General features: G+C 48.3%; 2 protein-coding genes across 5 annotated transcripts; both read left to right on the forward strand.

Moving 5' to 3' along the window:
• Window positions 1-591: 591 nt before the first annotated feature.
• TDP1 (tyrosyl-DNA phosphodiesterase 1) lies at window positions 592-12203 on the forward strand. 4 transcript variants are annotated; one of them, XM_078595931.1, is made up of 17 exons: window positions 592-943; window positions 2746-2905; window positions 3540-4108; window positions 4213-4256; window positions 4708-4763; window positions 4995-5091; window positions 6644-6678; window positions 6965-7057; window positions 7144-7320; window positions 7521-7599; window positions 7859-8050; window positions 8506-8554; window positions 9192-9258; window positions 9633-9740; window positions 10550-10652; window positions 10784-10901; window positions 11549-12203. In XM_078595931.1, the coding sequence occupies exons 2-17, from the start codon at window positions 2799-2801 to the stop codon at window positions 11620-11622; spliced, it is 1968 nt and encodes a 655-aa protein (XP_078452057.1). In that variant the 5' UTR covers window positions 592-943; window positions 2746-2798; the 3' UTR covers window positions 11623-12203. The 4 variants fall into 4 exon arrangements, 3 of the variants coding, with proteins under 3 accessions (XP_078452057.1, XP_078452058.1, XP_078452059.1); XR_013585665.1 differs by lacking the exon at window positions 8506-8554 and having other exon boundaries at window positions 857-943; XM_078595932.1 differs by lacking the exons at window positions 9633-9740; window positions 10550-10652; window positions 10784-10901; window positions 11549-12203 and adding an exon at window positions 9452-9626 and having other exon boundaries at window positions 857-943.
• Window positions 12204-13488: 1285 nt separating this feature from the next.
• PSMC1 (proteasome 26S subunit, ATPase 1) lies at window positions 13489-18949 on the forward strand. The gene is made up of 11 exons (XM_078595934.1): window positions 13489-13592; window positions 14168-14221; window positions 14470-14566; window positions 14728-14852; window positions 15246-15431; window positions 15625-15753; window positions 15991-16087; window positions 16267-16456; window positions 17559-17710; window positions 18125-18279; window positions 18519-18949. Exons 1-11 carry the CDS (start codon window positions 13590-13592, stop codon window positions 18651-18653), a joined length of 1323 nt encoding a protein of 440 aa, XP_078452060.1. The 5' UTR covers window positions 13489-13589; the 3' UTR covers window positions 18654-18949.
• The last annotated feature ends 1061 nt before the right edge of the window (window positions 18950-20010 follow it).

Consider the following 20010-nt stretch of genomic DNA (forward strand, 5'->3'; position numbering starts at 1 on the left):
TTCACTCAGTGGCAGTGACGTCGCCACTGCGCTTGTGCCATGCTGGGTGCATTTTGAGGCCACATGAAGTGTCGATCGCCCGCTGGCAGATCACGGAATAGAACTCGGTGCCATGGGTTTGGCGAGATGGCAGATGCACCAACTGTGCTCCCCGCTATGCCAACTTAGCGTTTTAGCCGCCCGTCGTTCCTCTGCCCTGCAGCGTCCTTCAGGAAAGCTCCTCCACAGTGTCCGATCTTGACACAGCTGGTGCCAGTCATCGGCAAGTCCAATCAACTCCACATTCTGTAACGCATAAGTCCATCTCTTCTCTCGCCCGTGCCATGCCCGCTTAGCCCCCGGGGATCTATTCGGCCGAACAGAAGCGGTGGCTGGGCATCCCCGCTCCCACCACGCCGATGTCCACCGGTCACAATGTGCCACTAGTGGAGGTGACCACGTCGTCCGGTTGAAGAGGAGCTGGAATCCGCATTTCCCTCCCACGTTCAGCTCCACCGCCCCTACACCAAACCCCCGACTCCCACCAGCAGAGGCCGCCAGGACCCGCGCCACGAAAGGAGGAGAGGGAGCCGAGCGGGGGGGGGGGTGCAAGAGGAGCGAGCTCGGCCTCGACGCACAGCGGCGGCCGCGCAGTCAAATCGGAAGGGATCCCAGGGTCCAGGCCCCCCAGGGTCCAGGCCCCCCTTTCTCGCTCTCCGTGACCCCCTGCGACTCGGCGGCCGTCTGCGCGCCCACCTCCCCCTTCCCATTCGCGCTCCTCTTTGCCTGCTGCTCGCTTCGCAGTTGAGTTGCTATTGCCGTGCAAGACGAAGGCCTGGGTTGGTGTGTGTGGGGGGGTTGTGAGTGGGGCCCGGGGAACAACAACAACGGCGGCGGCGGCGGCGCTCGGCCAGTTGCTCGAGTGACGAGCCGCGTGGCCCCGGCGAGAGTGAAGGAGGAGGAGGTGAGGATTGGGGGCAGGGGGTGGTGAGGATTGGGGGGAGGGGGTGGTGAGGATTGGGGGGAGGGGTGGTGAGGATGGGGGGGAGAGGATGGGGGGGGTGAGATTTGTGGATGAGGATTGCGGGGTTATTTGGGGTGAATGGAGAGGAGGTGAGGATGGGGGGGGGTTGAGATTTGGGGATGAGGATGGGGGGGGGATGAGGATGGGGGGGGGGGGCTGAGGATGGGGGGGGTGAGGATTTTGAGGTTATTTGGGGTGAATGGAGAGCAGGTGAGGATTGGAGGGGGGTGGTGAGGATTTGGGGTGTAGGAAGGGAGGGGGGTGGATCGCAACGCGATTGCGATCTGGCGTCAACGATGCAACAGCTGCAGCAGCAGCAGCCAACCCTCGTATATATATGTGGATGTGTGCGTGCGTGCACGGCGAACTTCTTTCGCACCGTACGTATCCAGTCGGAGGCGCGGAGCCCTTCAACACGCGGGTGGCGACTGCGCGCGCGTCCCGACTCCGTCGGGTCTCGGAATCTCGGCGGGGTTGTCGCCTGGCATGGGGCTGGCATCGTACACCGCAACTCGCGTTTTGCTGCCCCATCCCCCCCCCCCTGCTTGAGCCCACGTAGTTGGGCAGCAGAGGGCAGTGCAACAAAGCCTCCCCACCCCACCCCCATCGCACCGTGCCTCTGGCGTGCCTTGGAAGTATGGTCACCTGAGATCGGCACGGGTTGGCTACGTGCGGCGGCTGGATTGACCCACAACGAGGGCTGCAACGTGGACATAATTGTGTGTTTTGTGTTTGTCGACGGTGGGATCTCGGTAAGCGTGGGGCGTCTGCTCAGACGTTGCATGTTGAATGGGATGCGATTGAGGATTCTTCACAGGCAAGAGACAGGGGATGGGTAGAGCTCACGGGGTACTCAGGATGTGTGGCTATTTGGCCTCTCCCTTGCGGCTCTTTGGCTGCCCCTTTGAAATACAAAAACGAAACTTAAATCTTAAACGCAATTGAATGTAAAGCTAATTGTTCAAATATGGCAGGGAATGATGGGTCACTATGGAATGTCTTGATGAGGACAAAATTTACGGTCAAAATATTGTTCAAGAATAAGTAAAGGTGGGAGAAAAACGAAATAGCGCAATTTATTCCATCACCAGAATGTGTTTGTCATCTGCTGTATACGAGCGATGTTTGTGTTCAAGTAGCTCTGCGTGTGATGCGGCTCTGTAACTATTTTGGTGAAAGACAAATACAAAACATATACTCTTCTTCCTTGAAAGGTTACCGACCTACGTGCTAGATGGTTAAACAGCTTGGTTACCATGGTAACTTACATGCTTAGCCTCTAAACAATAACAGCAGCATCAGCAGTATTGCTGTGAAGTTCCAAGTGATGTATCGGATCCAGTAGTGCGGATTCACGAGAAGAGGAGAGGAGTGTGAGATGTGGAGAGGTAAGCGGGGCACGTCTACGTAGGGTGGTGAGGGTTAGAGGCATGGGTGGTGAAGGTTAGGGGTGAGGGTTCGGGGATTAGAGTTAAGGGTGAGGGTGGTGAGCTAGGTGGTGAGTTCAGTGGTGGGTGGTAGGGCTGATGTGAATCAGGTTAGAGATGAGAGGTCACGATTCATTCCTTATTTGAGTGAGTGTGTGTGTAGGTGGTGTCGCATCATTGTTATTATCAACTGTCATCGACCAACGAGTTTGAAGCAATATAAAATAGTTCATAGCGAGTGCGTGGAAGGCGTTTAACCTTCGCGTCGCATTTGATTGGATGCAAAGAATGTGAGAGTAACTATCAATCGCCCAGGGTGACGAGGAGGAAGCACCGAGCGAGGTGCCAGCACAGCGCGGCAGGGCGCCATGGCAAGCCGGTACGGAGAGTGGACGGTTTCCAGCAGTGATGACGAGGAGCGGACTGTGGAGTCAGCGGTGGCACCGGCGAGCGGCAGGCAGCCAGCCGAGTCCTGGTAATTGCCAGCGGTGTTAACGCGCAGCTCACACACCCCTCGTGCAGAGCGTGCACCGTCTTGAACTGATCGTCAAACTGCTGTCATCTGCCGGTAGAGCATGCAATGAGCGTGTAAACGAATGTGCAACGCACGCTGCACGGCTGACATCACTCGTGTACCAAATATTTGCTGTTGCACCATTTTACCATTTTCAGACTGTGTTTGAACACTCACCTTCCAACTGAGTTTGAAAGCCTCAGAAACTCTGTCCATCTATTGTGAGTGGTGGGGGGAGGTGACACTGTAGCTCTCATTATGATGATTCAATATCAATGCAACTTTCATGTAAAGTTGTGTTGCTATATGTGACTTAACCTATCAAAACCCGGTTTAACTGACAAAGCAGATGCCCAAAACAAGCCTTCATTATTTGCACATATGCAAATGATTTTTGCTCTGTCTTGCTAACCGTAAATGTCCATATTGCTAATGAGTTACTTTCGAAAACAAACGCACATTGGAAAACATTTCGTTAAGCATGCCTACGCCTGATTTTTCATAATTTGTAAAAATAAGTATGGTGCATTGGGGTAAAATACCGTTCCTTTCACCTTCAGCTGATGTCGATGTGCTGTGACATGTCACCACGCAGGCAAGGTGAGACAGGAGCAGGAACGCAGGAGCCACAGTACGACTCGGATGCGACCTTGGTGGATGAAACAGAGATTGCTGTGAACCCAGAGGCTGAGATCGGATCCCTTGGTGAGAAGAGCTTAGCGAATCCGCTTCCCATCGCGCCCTCCCTGCCGGCGCTAGGAGGCAGCGCAGCCAACAAGCGCAAGAAGCCGTCGTGCGCCGACAACAGCTGGACGGTGTCGGATAGTGAAGACGAGAACGACTTGGGTGGCGAGGAGGCTCCCGTGTCCTCTCTCACGGAGGATAAGGGCATCGTCACCACTTCCCAGCACAAGAGGCAGCGACTAGGGTCGGATAGCGGCGTGGTTCCTGTCGTCGAGAACTCTGTGTGCGGTGAGAAAACTCCCCCTCGTGAGCCGGAGCTGCAGGAGCTGCGGGAGCTGCTGGTGCCGCAGGAGCCGCAGGAACCGCTGCCGCCGCAGGACGTGATCGAGGCATTGGAGCAGGCGGCTCCACTGTATTTCTTTCTCACCAGAGTGGCTGGGATTGGGAAGAAGCTGAATAGTCATGCACTGCACATCACAGGTTGGTTCCCTGACCCTGCCCTCATTTTATCGCAGCACAACACGTGCATTTCACTTCGGAAGCCTAGAGATAAAAACTAATTCTGCGTTTCCTTTGTGCACCAGACATTTTATCGCCACTTATGGGAACACTCAAGAAATCTGCACAGGTGAATATTTAAACCTCTTCTCGGTTGTGAGTGTTACTGAGAATAGAATGTCTCTTCCTGGACCAGAGTGTGCGTTGGTTGAAACAAGAAATATAGCAATGTTCGTCTCTGATGGCCTTATGGTCATGTTAAAAATAGCACATTAGCGTGGTGGGAGCCAGTCTCTCCATCGGATGCACCGCTGTTGATTTCCCACAGAGTGGTACTCATCTTATCGAACCCAGAGGGACAATAGATTTAGTTGACACCTGATGAGAATTTGAACTTGCAAGCTTCGGATTTTGAGTCAAGTGCCCTACAAGAGCGTAATATGCATGATATGTTTTGCAATGTCTGCCGTGTATAGCAAATGTAAAGATTTAAACAATTATCTGTGAATGTTGAATACCCATTTGTGTTGTATGCAAGTTGCTGTTGTCTAATGATAATTCTTCCAACGTGTTTGTCACAGTTTAACTACTGCTTTGACATCCCGTGGCTCATGGAGCAGTACCCAGTGGAGTTCCGGTGAGTGGAGGGGACGGGAGCCTGGACCTCATGGTCCCTGCAGATAAATGGAGTAGTCTGATGCCTATGGAAGACCACCCTTGCGTGGCTTTGGAACTTGTGAACCATGTACTTGTCAATGCGGTGCTTCGCTTGCGGTATCTTTTCAACTGTATTCATGTGCTGACGGGCGAGTGTCTGTGTCCACAATGCATGTCTGGATGACTGCGGCACACGTTTTCATGTGAGCAGGTCCCTGCCGCTGCTGCTGGTGCATGGCGAGCAGCGTGCAAGCAAAGCGAAGCTCTTCGAAGCTGCCAGTTTCTACCCGAATGTAACGCTGTGCCAAGTGAGTCTACCCCAGTGTTTCATATCATACACTGGATTATAAAGCATCTAAAAACAACTGAGCCTCAAGATTCGTAATGTGCGCCGTTAAGATAAGTTGAAGAGCATTTATTTATGTTTCCAAATTTTCAGAGGTAAAGGAGAAGAAAAATAGAAGGCACACAGAGCAGAAAGGAAAGTAAGATGACAGTCTGGTGAATGTGCAAATAAAGACACTTCATATAGAGATAAAGTCACAGGCAGAGGAAGACAGAAAAGTCTCGAGCCTGGACTGAAACAAGGGGGAGAAAATTGGTGTTTTTCCACAGAAAGTGGAAGGAAATTCCTGACAAAGGGGGCAGCAGCAGAGAAGAAACAACCTCTCATCGCGAAGAGGTTGACTGGGTTTTTTGAAAGGGAGGCCTTTGTTGCTGGGACGTGTAGAGTAAGACGAGAAGGGGGAGGTAGGTGTCAATTATTGTAGGACCTTGAGGATGTAGGGGTGATCTTGTAGTTCACGTGGATTGGTTGCAGCCATTGGAGGGATTGGAATATTGGCCTGATCTTGTCTTGCTCATGGATGTAAATGAGAAGTATGGCAGCGGCATGCTAGATCATTTGAACTTTTTAGCTGAAGTATTTGGGGAGGCCACAAATAAGAATTGTAGTATTCAGTGTGATAAAGGTGATACAATGTTGATAAGGGCCTCCGCAGCAGCAGCAGCAGCAGCAGATGGTAATGAGGAAATGTGTCTCCAACCGTCACACAACAGCAACAATGTGGTCTACTCCCCCCAATTGAGTGGACAATACTCCAGTGCCAGGCAAACATTAATTCTTCTAGAATAAAATATATTTAACTGCATTGTATGTATCCACAGAAAAAACATGTTTTTGTCAGTCAGCCTATTGGCCTTACATTAACCAATAGCATTTTAAAAGCAATCAAACTTGACTGGTTTCAACTGTTTAGGTTGTATCAGCAGTCAGACTTGCTAAATATATACTGTTGGTTTATCAGCTATCTTTGATAAAGGCACTTCTTCAAATAATAGGGTCCTGTCAGCACAAAACTACATTGTACAAAACTCATGATGCACTCTGATGCTCATAATATCTGGTAGATTGGCAAAATTTGCTTTGAAAGTTTGACCACTTTGGAGATAAAGATTGGACGTCGGTTTATTTTTTATTATCACCGATGTTGATCTGTGAAGTCAGTACTTTTACCAGATATATTCACCACGTAAGCAGGCTTCACATATTTCATTCAAAATGTTTATATTTTAACCAACATGGTATCATCACCTCCGATTAGCATGGTTTCCGCACCTCCAACTAGAATGGTCGTTTACGTAGAGTGTAAAAGAAGTTCAACATACATAAAAAAGATATATCAATAGTAACTTCACGTAAATTAGCGTTTGTTTGTAACTTCACATTTCTAAATGTGCACATGTATTCTGTGTCAGGAGACTTGTTGGATAGCTATTTGTATAGTATATACTTTGTAAGCTAGCTATTTGGTTAAACAATTTATGTTCATCATTATCACAAATTCTGTCTTTTTTTAGGCAAAACTGGACATAATGTTTGGGACGCATCATACGTAAGTATCTAGAATGCACGCACAATTGAAAGCTGTGTGTGTGACGCGCAGTCCCGCATAAAGGCTATGCCAGGTTTAAAACCAGATGTGTGATTCGGCCTCTACTCAGTCTGCTGGGAACGGTGTCCCATTGGACGGTGTTAGCCACGTGTCATACTTGTACTCTCGCTATTTGCGGATTCTGCCTTGGGGTCTTTGTTTCCACCTTTGTTCCTCCCCTACCACAGGAGGGAAAGTACGTAACGCGACGTGCTCTTCCCCCTGTCCCTGTTGGCGTGCATTGCAGAAAGATGATGCTACTGCTGTATGAAGAGGGCATGCGAGTGGTCATCCACACATCCAACCTCTTCTTTCAAGACTGGCATCAGAAAACCCAGGGGTGGGTGCTTGTCCACAGTTTCAGTATTCATTGTATGTGGGCATTTGTGTCGAGCTCATGCCAAACGCCTGTCCTGCTGTCTGCAGCATCTGGTTAAGCCCGATGCTTCCTCGGCTGTCGACAAGCGGAGAGTTGCCAGAGATGCAGGGCGAGTCACCCACGGGCTTTAAGCAGGACCTCATTGCGTACCTTAAAGCCTACAGCTCTCACTCGGTCACCTGCTGGGCTGAGCATCTACAGCAACACGATTTCTCCGAGGTCAGGTCAGCGGCCACCTCTATTATCATGCACCGGTGCGTTCTCATTAATGGCTTTTGTGACGGTGTCTTCTGATTGATGGCTGCGGTATCATCTGATTGGTGGCTGGTGTGAGCTGCTGTGTTCCGATTGGTGGCTTTGCGTGTGGTGGTTTGTTATAGTCGATCACTGCCGTGTGCTTGGATTGGTGGTTTTCTGTGTGCAGGGTATATCTGGTTGGCTCGGTCCCAGGCCGCTTTTCAGGCGACAACAAGGAGAACTGGGGTCACCTTCGGCTTCGCAAGGTAATGTACAACTGGAATAACGGGATGCACATCCATGCCGGCCATGCAAACACACGCATGCGTGTGCATTGGGCATATATAGGTGTATTAGAAGCAGATGTGTGTGCGTCTGGATTCTAATGCCAGGGGAGGTGCATTTGTATAGTGTGTGTGGGTGGAATATGGGCAGGTGTGTGTATTGTATAGAGAGGTGTGTGTGTGTGTAGGGAGGGTATAGGATTGTACTATAAGCAGACGTGTGTGTGCATGTACATTGCAGCTGCTGCGCGAGAACCTATCCCCTGTCGAGGAAGGAAATGAACAGTGGCCTCTCATTGGCCAGTTCTCTAGCATTGGTTCCATGGGGATAGACAGCGACCGGTGGCTGCAGACCGAGTTTCAGGACAGCCTTGTGACACTCGGCCAGAGTGGCTCGCCAACCTACAGCTTCAATCGCACACCGCTGAAGCTGGTAAACCACGCACCGCTCAAGAGAATAGGAGCACTCCTGGGGGGAATTATTTGTGAATTTGCAACAGACATGACCCACCTCTCATTATTATTGTGCTTGTTTTCTTAGCCCAGCTTCATTGAGTCTCATGACTTTTTCAGTAGCATCCTGCCAAGCCTTTTCACAGTAGGGGCGATGATTCCTCTGTATTATTCTAATTGAGTCATTTGCTGGTATTTTTTCTAGTTTGACATATTTGGACCATGATGTCAGCACACAATGGGCTACTCTTGTGAATGACTTGTGAACTATTTCGTGAAAATTGAGTGAGAACCTGCGATCTGAGTATACGCCTCCCTTCCTGTGCCCCCCTCATTGTGCCCCCTTCCTGTGTTACCCTCCCTGTGCCCCCTCCCTGTGCCCCCTCTCTGTGCCCCCTCCCTGTGCCCTCCTCCCCTTGCTTCTGTTATGCTCAGATCTACCCTACTGTGGATAATGTGCGGATGAGCCTGGAGGGTTACCCGGGTATGACAGCCCTGTGCTGTAACGTCCTACCCTCCTAGTCCTGGCAAAGCGGTGCATGGTCTACATTCAGTATTAGCAGGGAAACTCCATGAAAATAAACATCAGGCTTTTTTTGCAAATAACAATGGAATCGATACGAAATGTATCCAATCTGGCTGGCTTAGTTATCTGTATGTATATATACAGTGTGCATTACTGATTGTGAGTGTTGTCTGTGAATATTCTTAATGTGAATCTATTTGTGTGTTGGTGTGAGTGTGTGTGGGTCGATGTGTCTGCCGGATTGGATTGGATTGACTCTTAAGTGTGTTGCTCACTGAAGTGTCTTTAAGTTGTATCGTGTGTTGTTTGGCATGATGCTTGACGTTTCGCTCCATGTGCTGCGAGCCTCTTCAGGAAGTGATCATTTTTGCTGAACAAAACACGTTACCACTCAGAAACACATTGGGCACATCGGAGAGCTATATGGGACAACCGCAAAATCCTACTATGCTATCTGCGTGTTGTTGTGCTTCCATTTGTCTGTTGATTTGAGTCTATGTGTGTGCCGTTGTTGTTGTCTATATGAGTGCGAGTGTTGTCGTTTGTGTCTGTGAGTAATTCAACTCGCCACCTTTGCCTCCTCTCTGGATAACAGCGGGTGGATCCCTCCCCTACAGCGTCCAGACAGCAAGCAAGCAGCAGTGGCTGCACTTGTACTTTCAGTAAGATCGCGCACCATCCTTCTGGATGCACGCAACTGTGTGCACACACTTTTGCTCATGTCCATGTGAGAGTTCACAGCATTGTCCTGCTCTGTGCTTCAATAGATCGTGGCAGCTACGGCTGTGCTACTTTATTACCAGGCACACAGCGAGAACTAATAACGTGTTACGAAATCTCTATTCTACCCTTTAGAACGTTGGATCACGCTCAGACATACTGGTCTCCTGACACCCATCGTTATACTACCATACTCTTTGATGACACAGTAATATGTACATTCATCTGCTGTCTAGATTTAGAAGTAAATTTAATTTGAGCCTTGATATTTACCTCCCTTTATCCTCCTGCAAACTCACAATACACCCTTGGCAAGCCGCTGGTTGTCTGAGACATGTGGCCGCACCCAGGCAATCCCCCACATCAAGACGTACCTACGCATCTCACCGGACTACACCAAGCTCGCCTGGATACTGCTCACCAGGTAGAATGATGCAGCCTCGAGCCCTCTTTGTGTTCTAGTTGAAATGCCCAGTGCCTAGACAGGAACCCAACTGCACTGCAAGCAAAGCCTGGTTTAGCTGTCATAGTTGAGGTCCGAATGGGGACTGGTGGTCCAACTGCAAGTCTCAGAATGTTGTGGTTGATAGAGAATACTGCTCAATGAGTTTGTCAACTCGGTGCTCCAAATTTGTATGGGTGTGGTAGCTTTGATAGAAAAATTCTGACGATGCTGTTAAGGCTTAACTCGAGATCAATTCTACGGCAATCGTTACTGGCCGTGGTTGCCGCACCCCTTTCCGTTGTAAACATTTATTTATGCTAATCTGGTGAATATGGTAGCTGTCTCCCATACTGGGAAACTGGGAAGGCAACTTCTGAACAGGTCACAAAGGTCATGTGAGTAACTAAGGTCTTTAAAACATTGTTCACCAAACCTACCTCTTCCATTGGTTAGACAGAACTCTTTGTCACCCCATGCCATTGCCGTACCAAGTCGCTATAGTTGCTCACAGCAAATTTATTTCTGCCAGTGATCATTGTTGGCAGTGATTGCCCCATAGTCTTTCAGCACAGCAGCTGTTTCTCTGCCAGATCCTGCAAGTCGGTTAACTAGTGGTCAAGGATGCAGGTAACGTACTGTAACTCGCTGTAACTTACCGTGACGGACATGTGATAAGGAGGCATGTGTGCGAAATGGTTCAGCTATTTTAAATATTGATTTTAAGAGTTGGGCATTTATTTTAGAGACGTATATAGTAAGGTGTGTGTGTATGTTTGTTTCTGTGCAAGTGCCAATCTGTCAAGGGCAGCGTGGGGGAGCTATGAAAAAAGGGGCAACCAGCTGATGGTGCGATCCTACGAGCTGGGAGTCCTCTATCTTCCCACTGCATTTGTACGTCCCCTCTCCTGCACCACACTCCAACACCGTGCGAGTGCTTCTGCACGTGCGTGTGCGCTCGTGTGTTGTGTGTACTGTTCTGATGTGGTCTTGCCCGTTGTGTGTGTCTGTGTGTGCGCGAGTAGAACCCAAGTGCAAAATGGTTTCCTGTGGGACGAGGAACAGTCATGAAAAATGCTGAGGGGGTTGTTCCTTCCTTCCCGGTGCCCTTTGATCTGCCGCCAGTGCCGTATGACAGCAACGGTAGGACCATTTTTTGGGTGGTATGGGGCAGACGGCTTGGCACAGTGCCCGAGTGCTGTCGGGATGGGGTTCTATTTCAGGGGTTGGCTGCTGTTGCCATTCTTGTCCAAGTTGAGGTCCTCGTGCAAGTGCTCTGAAGCTGAACTTTTGAAGCAGGCATTTAGACTCGCTCACCTGTGTACCAAATTCACCTTTGTTGCTGGGAAACAAGAAGAGCAGAGCAGCTGACTGCTTGTTGTCTAAAGAGGTGTTTTAGAATGTTGTTCTTAACCTTGGAGGTTATACACTCACACGAAAGTTCCCCACATCAAGTTGGACTGAGAGGTTTCTCGAAGTCAAGAGATAACATTTTGAATCAACATTTAATGCCTCTCAATAACTTTGGACATTTTCAAAATTGTTAAGCAAATGAACAAGCCGTAGATTTTACAAAAAGATCCCCCCATATTTAGTTTAGTCCAAGAGACATGTGAAGCTGAGCAGATTACGAGTCACGGCCCTGCTGTTTGCCACTATGTACCACCACCCGCGTGTTGCTGTGTGCCGCAGTGTGCTGCGTGCCGCTAAATGCCACCACATGTTTTTGCGGTGGACCACCGTTCTTGTTTCTCTCTGCTGTGTGCAACCTTTGTGCTTCTTTGTTGCAGACAAACCATGGATCTGGAACATCCCTTACACGCATGCGCCAGACTCGCACGGCAATGCCTGGGTGCCTTCTTGAACCACGAACCGCTCCCCTGACTGACCCGCCAACCTGGCCCTATCAGCCACCTCACAGATTTTGCCAGTGCTGTACCTCTTTATATTTCATGGGTTAGTTGTCAGTGGGTGCAGCCTCACTAGAAGTTAGCTCTCAGAGTCTGCCCACCCAGAATAAACTAGCCAACTACCCATCGCGTATCTGGTTAGATTGCGTAAATGGTAGTAGCCATAGTATGGTATTTCATGTGAAGCCAAGTGTGAATTTCATGTTTTTAAGTGTCGTGTGGATGGAAACACGTGTGACGAGGACCAATGGGAATGAGTTTTTTGGCCAGCTCCCATGTTGGAATCACAAGGAGAGTGCTGGCTGGCTTCTATGCTGGGCCTACATCTTGCGTTTCATTCATGAACCAGAAGCTCCAGGCTAGTGTGAGGTCTTGAATTGCAGTGTTCCTGACTGTGTTACGCCTTGTATTTGTAGCCTTTTGTACTCTCATATGTTCGTATATTTTTTATAACATTCTGTAGTGGACAAAAGTATTAATAAAGGCTGTGTGCAGTCTCTGCGGAACCCACAGTTGGTTCACCGTGAACAATTAAGAACTGTCTGTGATATTCACCCGAATAACAGCCTCGCTGAGTCTCACTGAAATTTTTGCACTCTGCACTGCGATTAGTGAGTGGTGAGGGACCAAGATCTGTCGGGGTTGTGGAGACCTGGGACCAGTTCTAGAAAACTTGAATCCTAATCCTTCAATGGAATTTTCCTTTGCAGATATGGCCAGTGCCAGGTGTCTTTTTCAAGGGAGACCCGGATTTAAGTACGGTACAACCTGGATCTCAGTGCAGTACATCCAAAGGTGTTCACTACGGGGGACGTCTGGCAAAAGCAAAACTCTTTGGCACGTGTCGTGACGGGTACTGCAAGATCTGACCATGTCCGTCCAGTGCTCGCCGACCTGCATTGGATTCCGATTTCTCAACAAAGACAATATAAGGTCGCACTCATCATGCGCGACGTGCTTTCCACTATGATCTCAAGGAACATAAACCTTCACGTGACCTCCAGTCATCCTCACAGCGGATTTTGGCTAACCATTGAACAAAGACGGTCACTGCATCGCGCGGCGCTTTCAGATGCGCTTCAGCGGCCGTCGGGAACGTTCTTCCGATATTAGGAAGCCACTGGAGGTATGCACTTTTAAATAATCCAGATTTAAAACGAACTTCTCTTAGAATTACTTTTTGTCTTGAGTTGGCTACGTACGGTGCGACAGAAGTTCAACAACACCCATAACGTACAACATATAGGACCACAGAGCGTGGGCAAACGTTGGCGCTGGCTCTGGCTGCGTTTTCTGCACATCAGCTTTTCGTGCAAACACACTCCGGTGTTTTGAGATTAGATTTAAGTGAATGACGTCATATACAAAGACGAGCTTTGGCAGCGCATTGAGGCGGGTAAGCATGATGACATCATCCCTATGCTTTCTGCCCTGTCGGATGACGTCATCGCGTCGAAGCCGCAGCCGTTCCTTCAGATAACTATGACGTCAAGCGGAAATGGGTTTCAAAATATAAATTAATACCAATAAAACGCGAGTCGTTCATCCGGAAGATTGTGACTTAGATTTGTTTATAGTTTTTATTTGGAGAAAGGCGACAATTTTCCGTGAATGTCTTCGGCAAGAGAAGCATTTTTTGGCCAACGAAATACAGAGCGTTACGTACGGACACGCGCATTCCATTTATAGAAACACAATTTAAGAACCGAGATGGGTCTGAAGCCTGCGTAGTGACAGTCGGTGGGACCCAAACAACCACTGTCGAGAAGACAATGCGTCATCACACAATGCCGTCATCGCGTTACAGACATCCGGTGAACGAATGCCCGTGACGTCATCGCGTCGTGACGTCACTCGTTAGAACCCTCCCCGCGTGACGTCATCTCCCCCTCTGTGTGCTTGGCAGATCGAGTGGAGCGCCATGGTGAGTGGCGCTCCTCGGCCCGTTGGCTCGGGGCCCTCACGGGCCGCACCGTGGCTCGTTGCTTCTCTGTGTCGTGATGTCGTGGGCTTGGGGTCATCTGGGTCTTGTTGTCGTCGGTTCTGCTCCGGTTTGCGCTGTGTGAGATGGCGCCCTGCCGCCTGCGAGCGAGCGAGCGAGGAGCCCGGCGCAAGGCCTCGCGCTTTAGCTGAATCACGGCCCCGGGCCCGAGGGGCGAGAGAGACGGCGATGTGTGTGGGGTCGTGTCCAGAGTGACGCGGGCCCAGTGTGTGAAGTTGTTTCTAGTTAATCGTGGCCTTGTGTATAGAGGGATGTGTAGGATTTTGGACAGAATAATGATGAGAACTTGTAGTTATTGTGCAGTTGTGGGCTTGTGTCTTGAATGATGTGCGGCCGGTGTTGGCTTGTGTTTAGTGCGATGCATATATAGTCTGATGCGTGTCTAGAGCGATGTGTTTTTGGCTTTTGTATTGAGTGTCGGGGTTGTGGTGGTGTGAGGCGGGCAGCGTCTCGCACTGTCGAGTGAGTTGTGCCTTTCTGCGTCTTTCTGTGCGCAGGGGCAGAGCCAGTCAGGAGCGCCCGGGTCCGGTGGTGGGAAGAAGGATGACAAGGTAATTGGTGCTTAGGAATCAAACTTATGCCCTCACGCATTAGCTTGGTGTAATGCCCAGAGTGGGTGATGCTGAGGTAGTGAGAGTGTCAGTGTTTTGGTGAATGTATTATGTCGAGCGTTTGTTGTGGTGGCTGAGTGTTGTGGTGAAGGTGTGGTGAGAGCATTGTTGTGGTGAAGGTGTGGTGAGAGCATTGTCGTGGTAGAAGAAGTCCCGTGTGTGACGTGGTGATGTCCCCGATGCCACAGGAGAAAAAGAAGAAGTATGAGCCGCCAGTGCCAACGCGCGTGGGCAAAAAGAAGAAGAAGGTGAAGGGGCCAGATGCTGCCAACAAACTTCCACAAGGTCTGCTTGGGTCATCACCATTGCATGAGTGTTCTTGTCCTGATGGGTCATGAGTTTAATCCTCTCATCGCAGCCAACAGAAGCAGTAATTGGCCTGCATCCCATAGTGTGAAAGGATCGTGTAAGTATCAATGTGCTCTCGCGTGTATTTTTTGGCGTAGTAACTCCACACACCTACTGCCGCCTGAAGTTGCTGAAGTTGGAACGTATCAAGGATTACCTGCTCATGGAGGAGGAGTTCATCCGCAATCAGGAACGTCTCAAACCCCAGGAGGAGAAGCAAGAGGTGCGGTATCTCCGGTCTCAGGACATCACTTGCGCAGCTCCCGCTTGTAAAATTAGTCTAAATTTTATCGTCACAACCATACAACTGCTTTATCGATGTTGCCGTGATGCTGTAGATATCTTTCAGAAAACGTGTAACCTGTCTTTGTGTCATTTTGTTACTACGCATTTCGAGTACGAGATGAGAAGTCGGATATTACAATCCATTAGCTAACTTACTGGGATGTGCACTCTTAAGTTCAGTAGGCTTGTATCACTAGTGAGTGCTTAAGTGCTATAAGAACCACTCATCAGGGCATCATCCAACAGTGGTTTGACAAAAGGGCTGTCAACACATAGTAAAGAGGCACTTCCAGCGACAGTGATTTAATCAAGTTTTCTGTTGTGAGTGCAGGAGGAGCGGTCAAAGGTGGACGACCTCCGTGGTTCACCCATGTCTGTTGGCACACTGGAGGAAATCATTGACGACAACCATGCCATCGTGTCGACTTCTGTGGGCTCTGAGCACTACGTCTCCATCCTTTCCTTTGTTGATAAGGACCTGCTGGAGCCTGGATGCTCTGTGCTGCTCAACCACAAGGTTTGAGGCTGTTCTGCTTTCAGTGATGGGGTTATTTGGCTGTCCTTCCATGCTGCAGGGGAGGGCAGATTAGGCATAGGCCTGTTCATGAAGACATTTGCTTAATGCTGCTTTAGAAGGAAATTTTGATTGCATTTTTTATTTAATGTATGTAAAGTACTTGGAGTGATGTGATGTTTGTGTGGCTGTACAGGTGCACGCTGTAGTTGGCGTGCTGAGCGATGACACAGACCCACTGGTGACTGTCATGAAGCTGGAGAAGGCACCACAGGAGTCGTATGCTGACATCGGAGGGCTCGATGCACAGATTCAGGAGATCAAGGCATGTCACTTCTTGTAGACACAAACATGAAGGGATACGAGTACATCAATATCCTGATTGTGAAGGGGGCAATGGTAAACAAGTGGTGAATGAGCGTATATATCTCATGATCAGTCCTCAGCAGGTTCTGTTATCAGGACTATCGAAAATAAAGCAATATTTAGCAATTTTATCACCGAGTGGTGTATACGACATGAGCACGTTTGAGAATCCGTTGCCTTGAACTTTGTGCGGCAGGAGTCTGTGGAGTTGCCACTAACCCACCCGGAGTATTACGAAGAGATGGGCATCAAACCTCCCAAGGGAGTCATCCTGTATGGCGCGCCTGGTACAGGTGAGAGGTTGCATTACTGCATTGGTGCTGTGAAATTAGCATAATATGATGTACACACACTTCTGGCATAATGGGCAGTGCATTGTATGCAGTGCTGTGCCATTGCATCTGCTAGTATTGGAGACGTTGGTCGATTTTGTATATCGAGTGTGACAATTGTTCCTTGTGTGGGGCTACAGGCAAGACACTGCTGGCAAAAGCGGTGGCCAACCAGACATCGGCAACATTCCTGCGCGTTGTGGGCTCTGAGCTCATCCAGAAATACCTGGGCGATGGACCCAAGCTGGTCCGTGAGCTGTTCCGTGTGGCCGAAGAGCACGCACCCTCTATCGTCTTCATCGATGAGATTGACGCCATTGGCACCAAAAGGTGGCTGCTGTCCCACACAGACTCATGATGACTGAACCCAGCACAACTCTTTGACTGCAGCCTCTCCTTCACTTCACCACCTACACCCACGTGTGCTGATGCATTCCTTCAGCAGCACTGCATTGCTCTGTACCAGAAAATGGCTTTTAAAACAAATCTATAGTTTTCAGTAATTACTTAACATAATATAGCTTTGTTTTTGTATAGGATGGGGATGATGTATTAACTTCTTGTAGAATTAAGCATTTTGTGAACAATAATTACTGAAAAACAAAAAGAGGTCCACAACACCATTTATTTTTATACAATTTCCCACAATTACGGTATACTTTTCCATGGAATTATCTGTTTCAACTCAACCCATCTTGATTACCACCACCATCAACATAACTATTAACATGATCCTTAACATAAACATTTTCATTAACATAAAACGGTGAGGTCAGCTGATATTGAGATAGAGATGGGTTAAGGAGATTTTGATAACATCCCAATTTAGTCTTTCATTAATATCATCACTCCTATCACCATTACGTATGTCATGTTGCTATGATCACAGTTATCAGCACAACTGTCATCACTATCATCACCATAATTTCCATCGGCACCACTACCAATGTACCAGGGTCACTAATTTGAGTACCCCTTTTTGGTATCGCCCTTTGGGAGTTTAAATGTATTTTAATTGCTTTTCGGAAACATTTAATATATTGTGAAGTTTTTATTTGATAACTACATCCTAAGTGGCTCAGTCCTTAAAATGTGTTAATATATGTTCATCAAATTAATGGCGGGGGGGGGGGGGTGCTCGTAGCATAGTTGTTATTGCACCGAGCTATGAAACGGATGACATGAATACATTTCCTGGCCGGGGCTGAATTCAGTTGAGTAATATGAACTTGTCCTGGCCCCTCTCCCCCACCACTAATTGTCACTGACCGGCATGGGTAGTTCATAAGCTAGGTGCAGTGGTTGGAGGTAAGATGTTACATAACCAGCACTTGCAGTACTTAAAACCACTATTAAAAACCTACACCTGCCTGTGTTGTAGAGTACATGAGCACTGTTGTCGTGTAACCTTCGTTGTGTGCTCGTAATTTAGGTATGACTCCAACTCTGGCGGCGAGCGGGAAATCCAGCGCACCATGCTGGAGCTCCTCAACCAGCTTGACGGCTTCGACTCGCGCGGAGACGTCAAAGTCATCATGGCCACCAACCGCATAGAGACGCTTGACCCTGCACTCATTCGCCCAGGTGCTGTGTTCCTCTACCCCATCTCTCTTTATGAACACCCATTACACTCGAGAATTTTAACCAGTTTCATGCGTAAGAGGTTTGCTAATTGCTGAAAGAAAATAACGTTTTTTTGGCCTATGGGTCCTCCACATAGAACAAGTGATCAAGGTTGGTGTTGGTTTACCCAGTCACTTTGATACCACGGAAACAATGATTGATTTGCTCCCCATCCTTCTCAGTAAATTAATTCACCCCTCATATTGCACATTCCACTTCTGTTTTCCCTCATCCATCAGCTCTTGTCAGCCTGTTATCACACATTGATTTTACCACTACACTTTGCTTCTTCCACGTGCTTTTTGCAGTGTTTCAAGCACAGGCACAGCCTTGTATTGCCATTAATGTTTACTTTTTGTTATTATATCTGTGTAGGCCGTATCGACCGTAAGATTGAGTTTCCTCTGCCGGATGAGAAGACAAAGCGCCGTATCTTCTCAATACACACGAGCCGCATGACCTTGGCAGATGACGTAACCTTGGAGGACCTCATCATGTCCAAAGATGACCTCTCTGGAGCTGACATCAAGGTGAGCCTTCAACCCGAAACACCCTTTGACAAAGTTTAGTATTTGAGGGTCTTCCCAATTTTCATCTTGATTTCCCCCCGAAATGTCTTAAACCATTTGTGCCCCTGTGCACAGACTGGCAATCCTTTACACTCTCGCATGCTCGCTTGCACGTGTGCGGAAGCACATCATTATTAAGTTCATGTGGGCCGGGTGTGGTGCTGGTGTGGTGCTAACGATGTTGAATTTTGTTTGCACAGGCCATTTGTACTGAGGCTGGACTCATGGCCCTGCGGGAGAGGCGTATGAAGGTGACCAATGAGGACTTCAAGAAGTCAAAGGAGAATGTGCTGTACCGCAAGCAGGAGGGCACCCCTGAGGGGCTGTATCTGTGATCACAGCACAGCTGTCTTGTTTTTTCTTCGTTCACTCATTTGGCAGAGGACATTCAAATGTAACAATGTTTTGTAATGAATGCCAAGTAGCTAAAAGTTTGAAATGTAATAGTCTAGTGTTCAACTAAATTTGAGGTGTGTTGTATGCAAGACTGTAAGAATAACAATTTAGCAGTGCATCCTGGCTTGATAAATTACAATCCCCGATATACCGTACATGCACATGCCAGTGTTTTGTGTTTTTTTGTTCAGCGCTGGCTGACATTTCATTCAATGTCAATAAAGATGTAAAACTACACTGAATTCATAGTGCATTCATAGTCAATAGAGGAATGTTGGACACATTACTGCAGAACTTCACTATATCATGTTTTTTTTAAAGAATATATTCAGGTGATGAGTAAAAAATATATATATTTGATGTGTGTGGGCTGGCCTCGAGGAAAAATACCTTAAACATACTTTTGGAATATCTGCCATCAGTTCAGTGATGTATCCTTTAAGTAGGGTCAAACACGAATCTTAAAATCGGTTCTTTTAACACATTGCCAAAGTCAGAAATCGGTAGGTCTACTCTAGTGGAATTTTAATACAGACATTGGCACGTGCGGATATACAATCTGCACGGCAGCAGGCCTGGATTACCGCGTGGAACATTTGTTCTTGTTTCTCGATTATAAAGGTAAAGATTCATCCCTACAATTGCTTGCTCTCGCCACTGCTTGTGGAAACACCTGCTGGGAGGATATCTGGAGTCTCGAGGGTAATATGTCAATTATTCAACACTGACCAGACTAAAAGGTGATTCTATAGACATTTTTACATGTGCGGCAAACCAGTAACCGATTTTTACTGTTACATTTCACTGTACAATTACAGGTAATGCAAAAAAAGCATTTAACGAACCTCATTTTTTACTATATCAGTTCATGTAACTTTCACCTGAAGGCTTTCAGACACCTACGTCCTCTCATCTCCACTGAAATTGCCAACACATTGGCATGTTGCATAGTTGGATCTCGCCTTGACTATTGCAATTCTGTCCTAGTCCGGACCTCCGCTGGCAACCTAAAGAAACTTCAAAGACTACAAAACAACCTGGCACGTGTCGTCATTGCCCACACTCATCCCCGTCTCGACTCACTCGCCTGTCTCCGTGCCCTCAACTGGCTACCCATCGCCAGTAGGGTCACATACAAGATCGCCTGCCTCTGCCACAATGCCTTCATACCTGCCTGCCCGCCGTACCTTTCTTCATTATTGACAACTTGCAGCTCAGCACACAGCAGATGCCTGCGCAGCGTGACTCATGACCTCTTGATACCAAGAACTCACCTCTCTAACCATGCTTTCGAGC

The sequence above is a fragment of the Lampetra planeri genome, chromosome 7 (genome assembly GCF_965212315.1).
Source record: "Lampetra planeri chromosome 7, kcLamPlan1.2.h2, whole genome shotgun sequence".
Lineage (NCBI taxonomy): Eukaryota > Metazoa > Chordata > Hyperoartia > Petromyzontiformes > Petromyzontidae > Lampetra > Lampetra planeri.

Excerpts from the sequence above, each read along its gene's own strand:
- TDP1 (XM_078595931.1), top strand. The coding sequence starts at position 2,799 with ATGGCAAGCCGGTACGGAGAGTGGACGGTTTCCAGCAGTGATGACGAG. Across the intron at positions 4,109-4,212 it reads TCATGCACTGCACATCACAG|ACATTTTATCGCCACTTATG; the intron begins GTTGGTTCCCTG and ends TTTGTGCACCAG. Across the intron at positions 4,257-4,707 it reads CACTCAAGAAATCTGCACAG|TTTAACTACTGCTTTGACAT; the intron begins GTGAATATTTAA and ends TGTTTGTCACAG.
- PSMC1 (XM_078595934.1), top strand. Across the intron at positions 15,432-15,624 it reads CTGTGCTGCTCAACCACAAG|GTGCACGCTGTAGTTGGCGT; the intron begins GTTTGAGGCTGT and ends GTGGCTGTACAG. Across the intron at positions 15,754-15,990 it reads CACAGATTCAGGAGATCAAG|GAGTCTGTGGAGTTGCCACT; the intron begins GCATGTCACTTC and ends TTTGTGCGGCAG.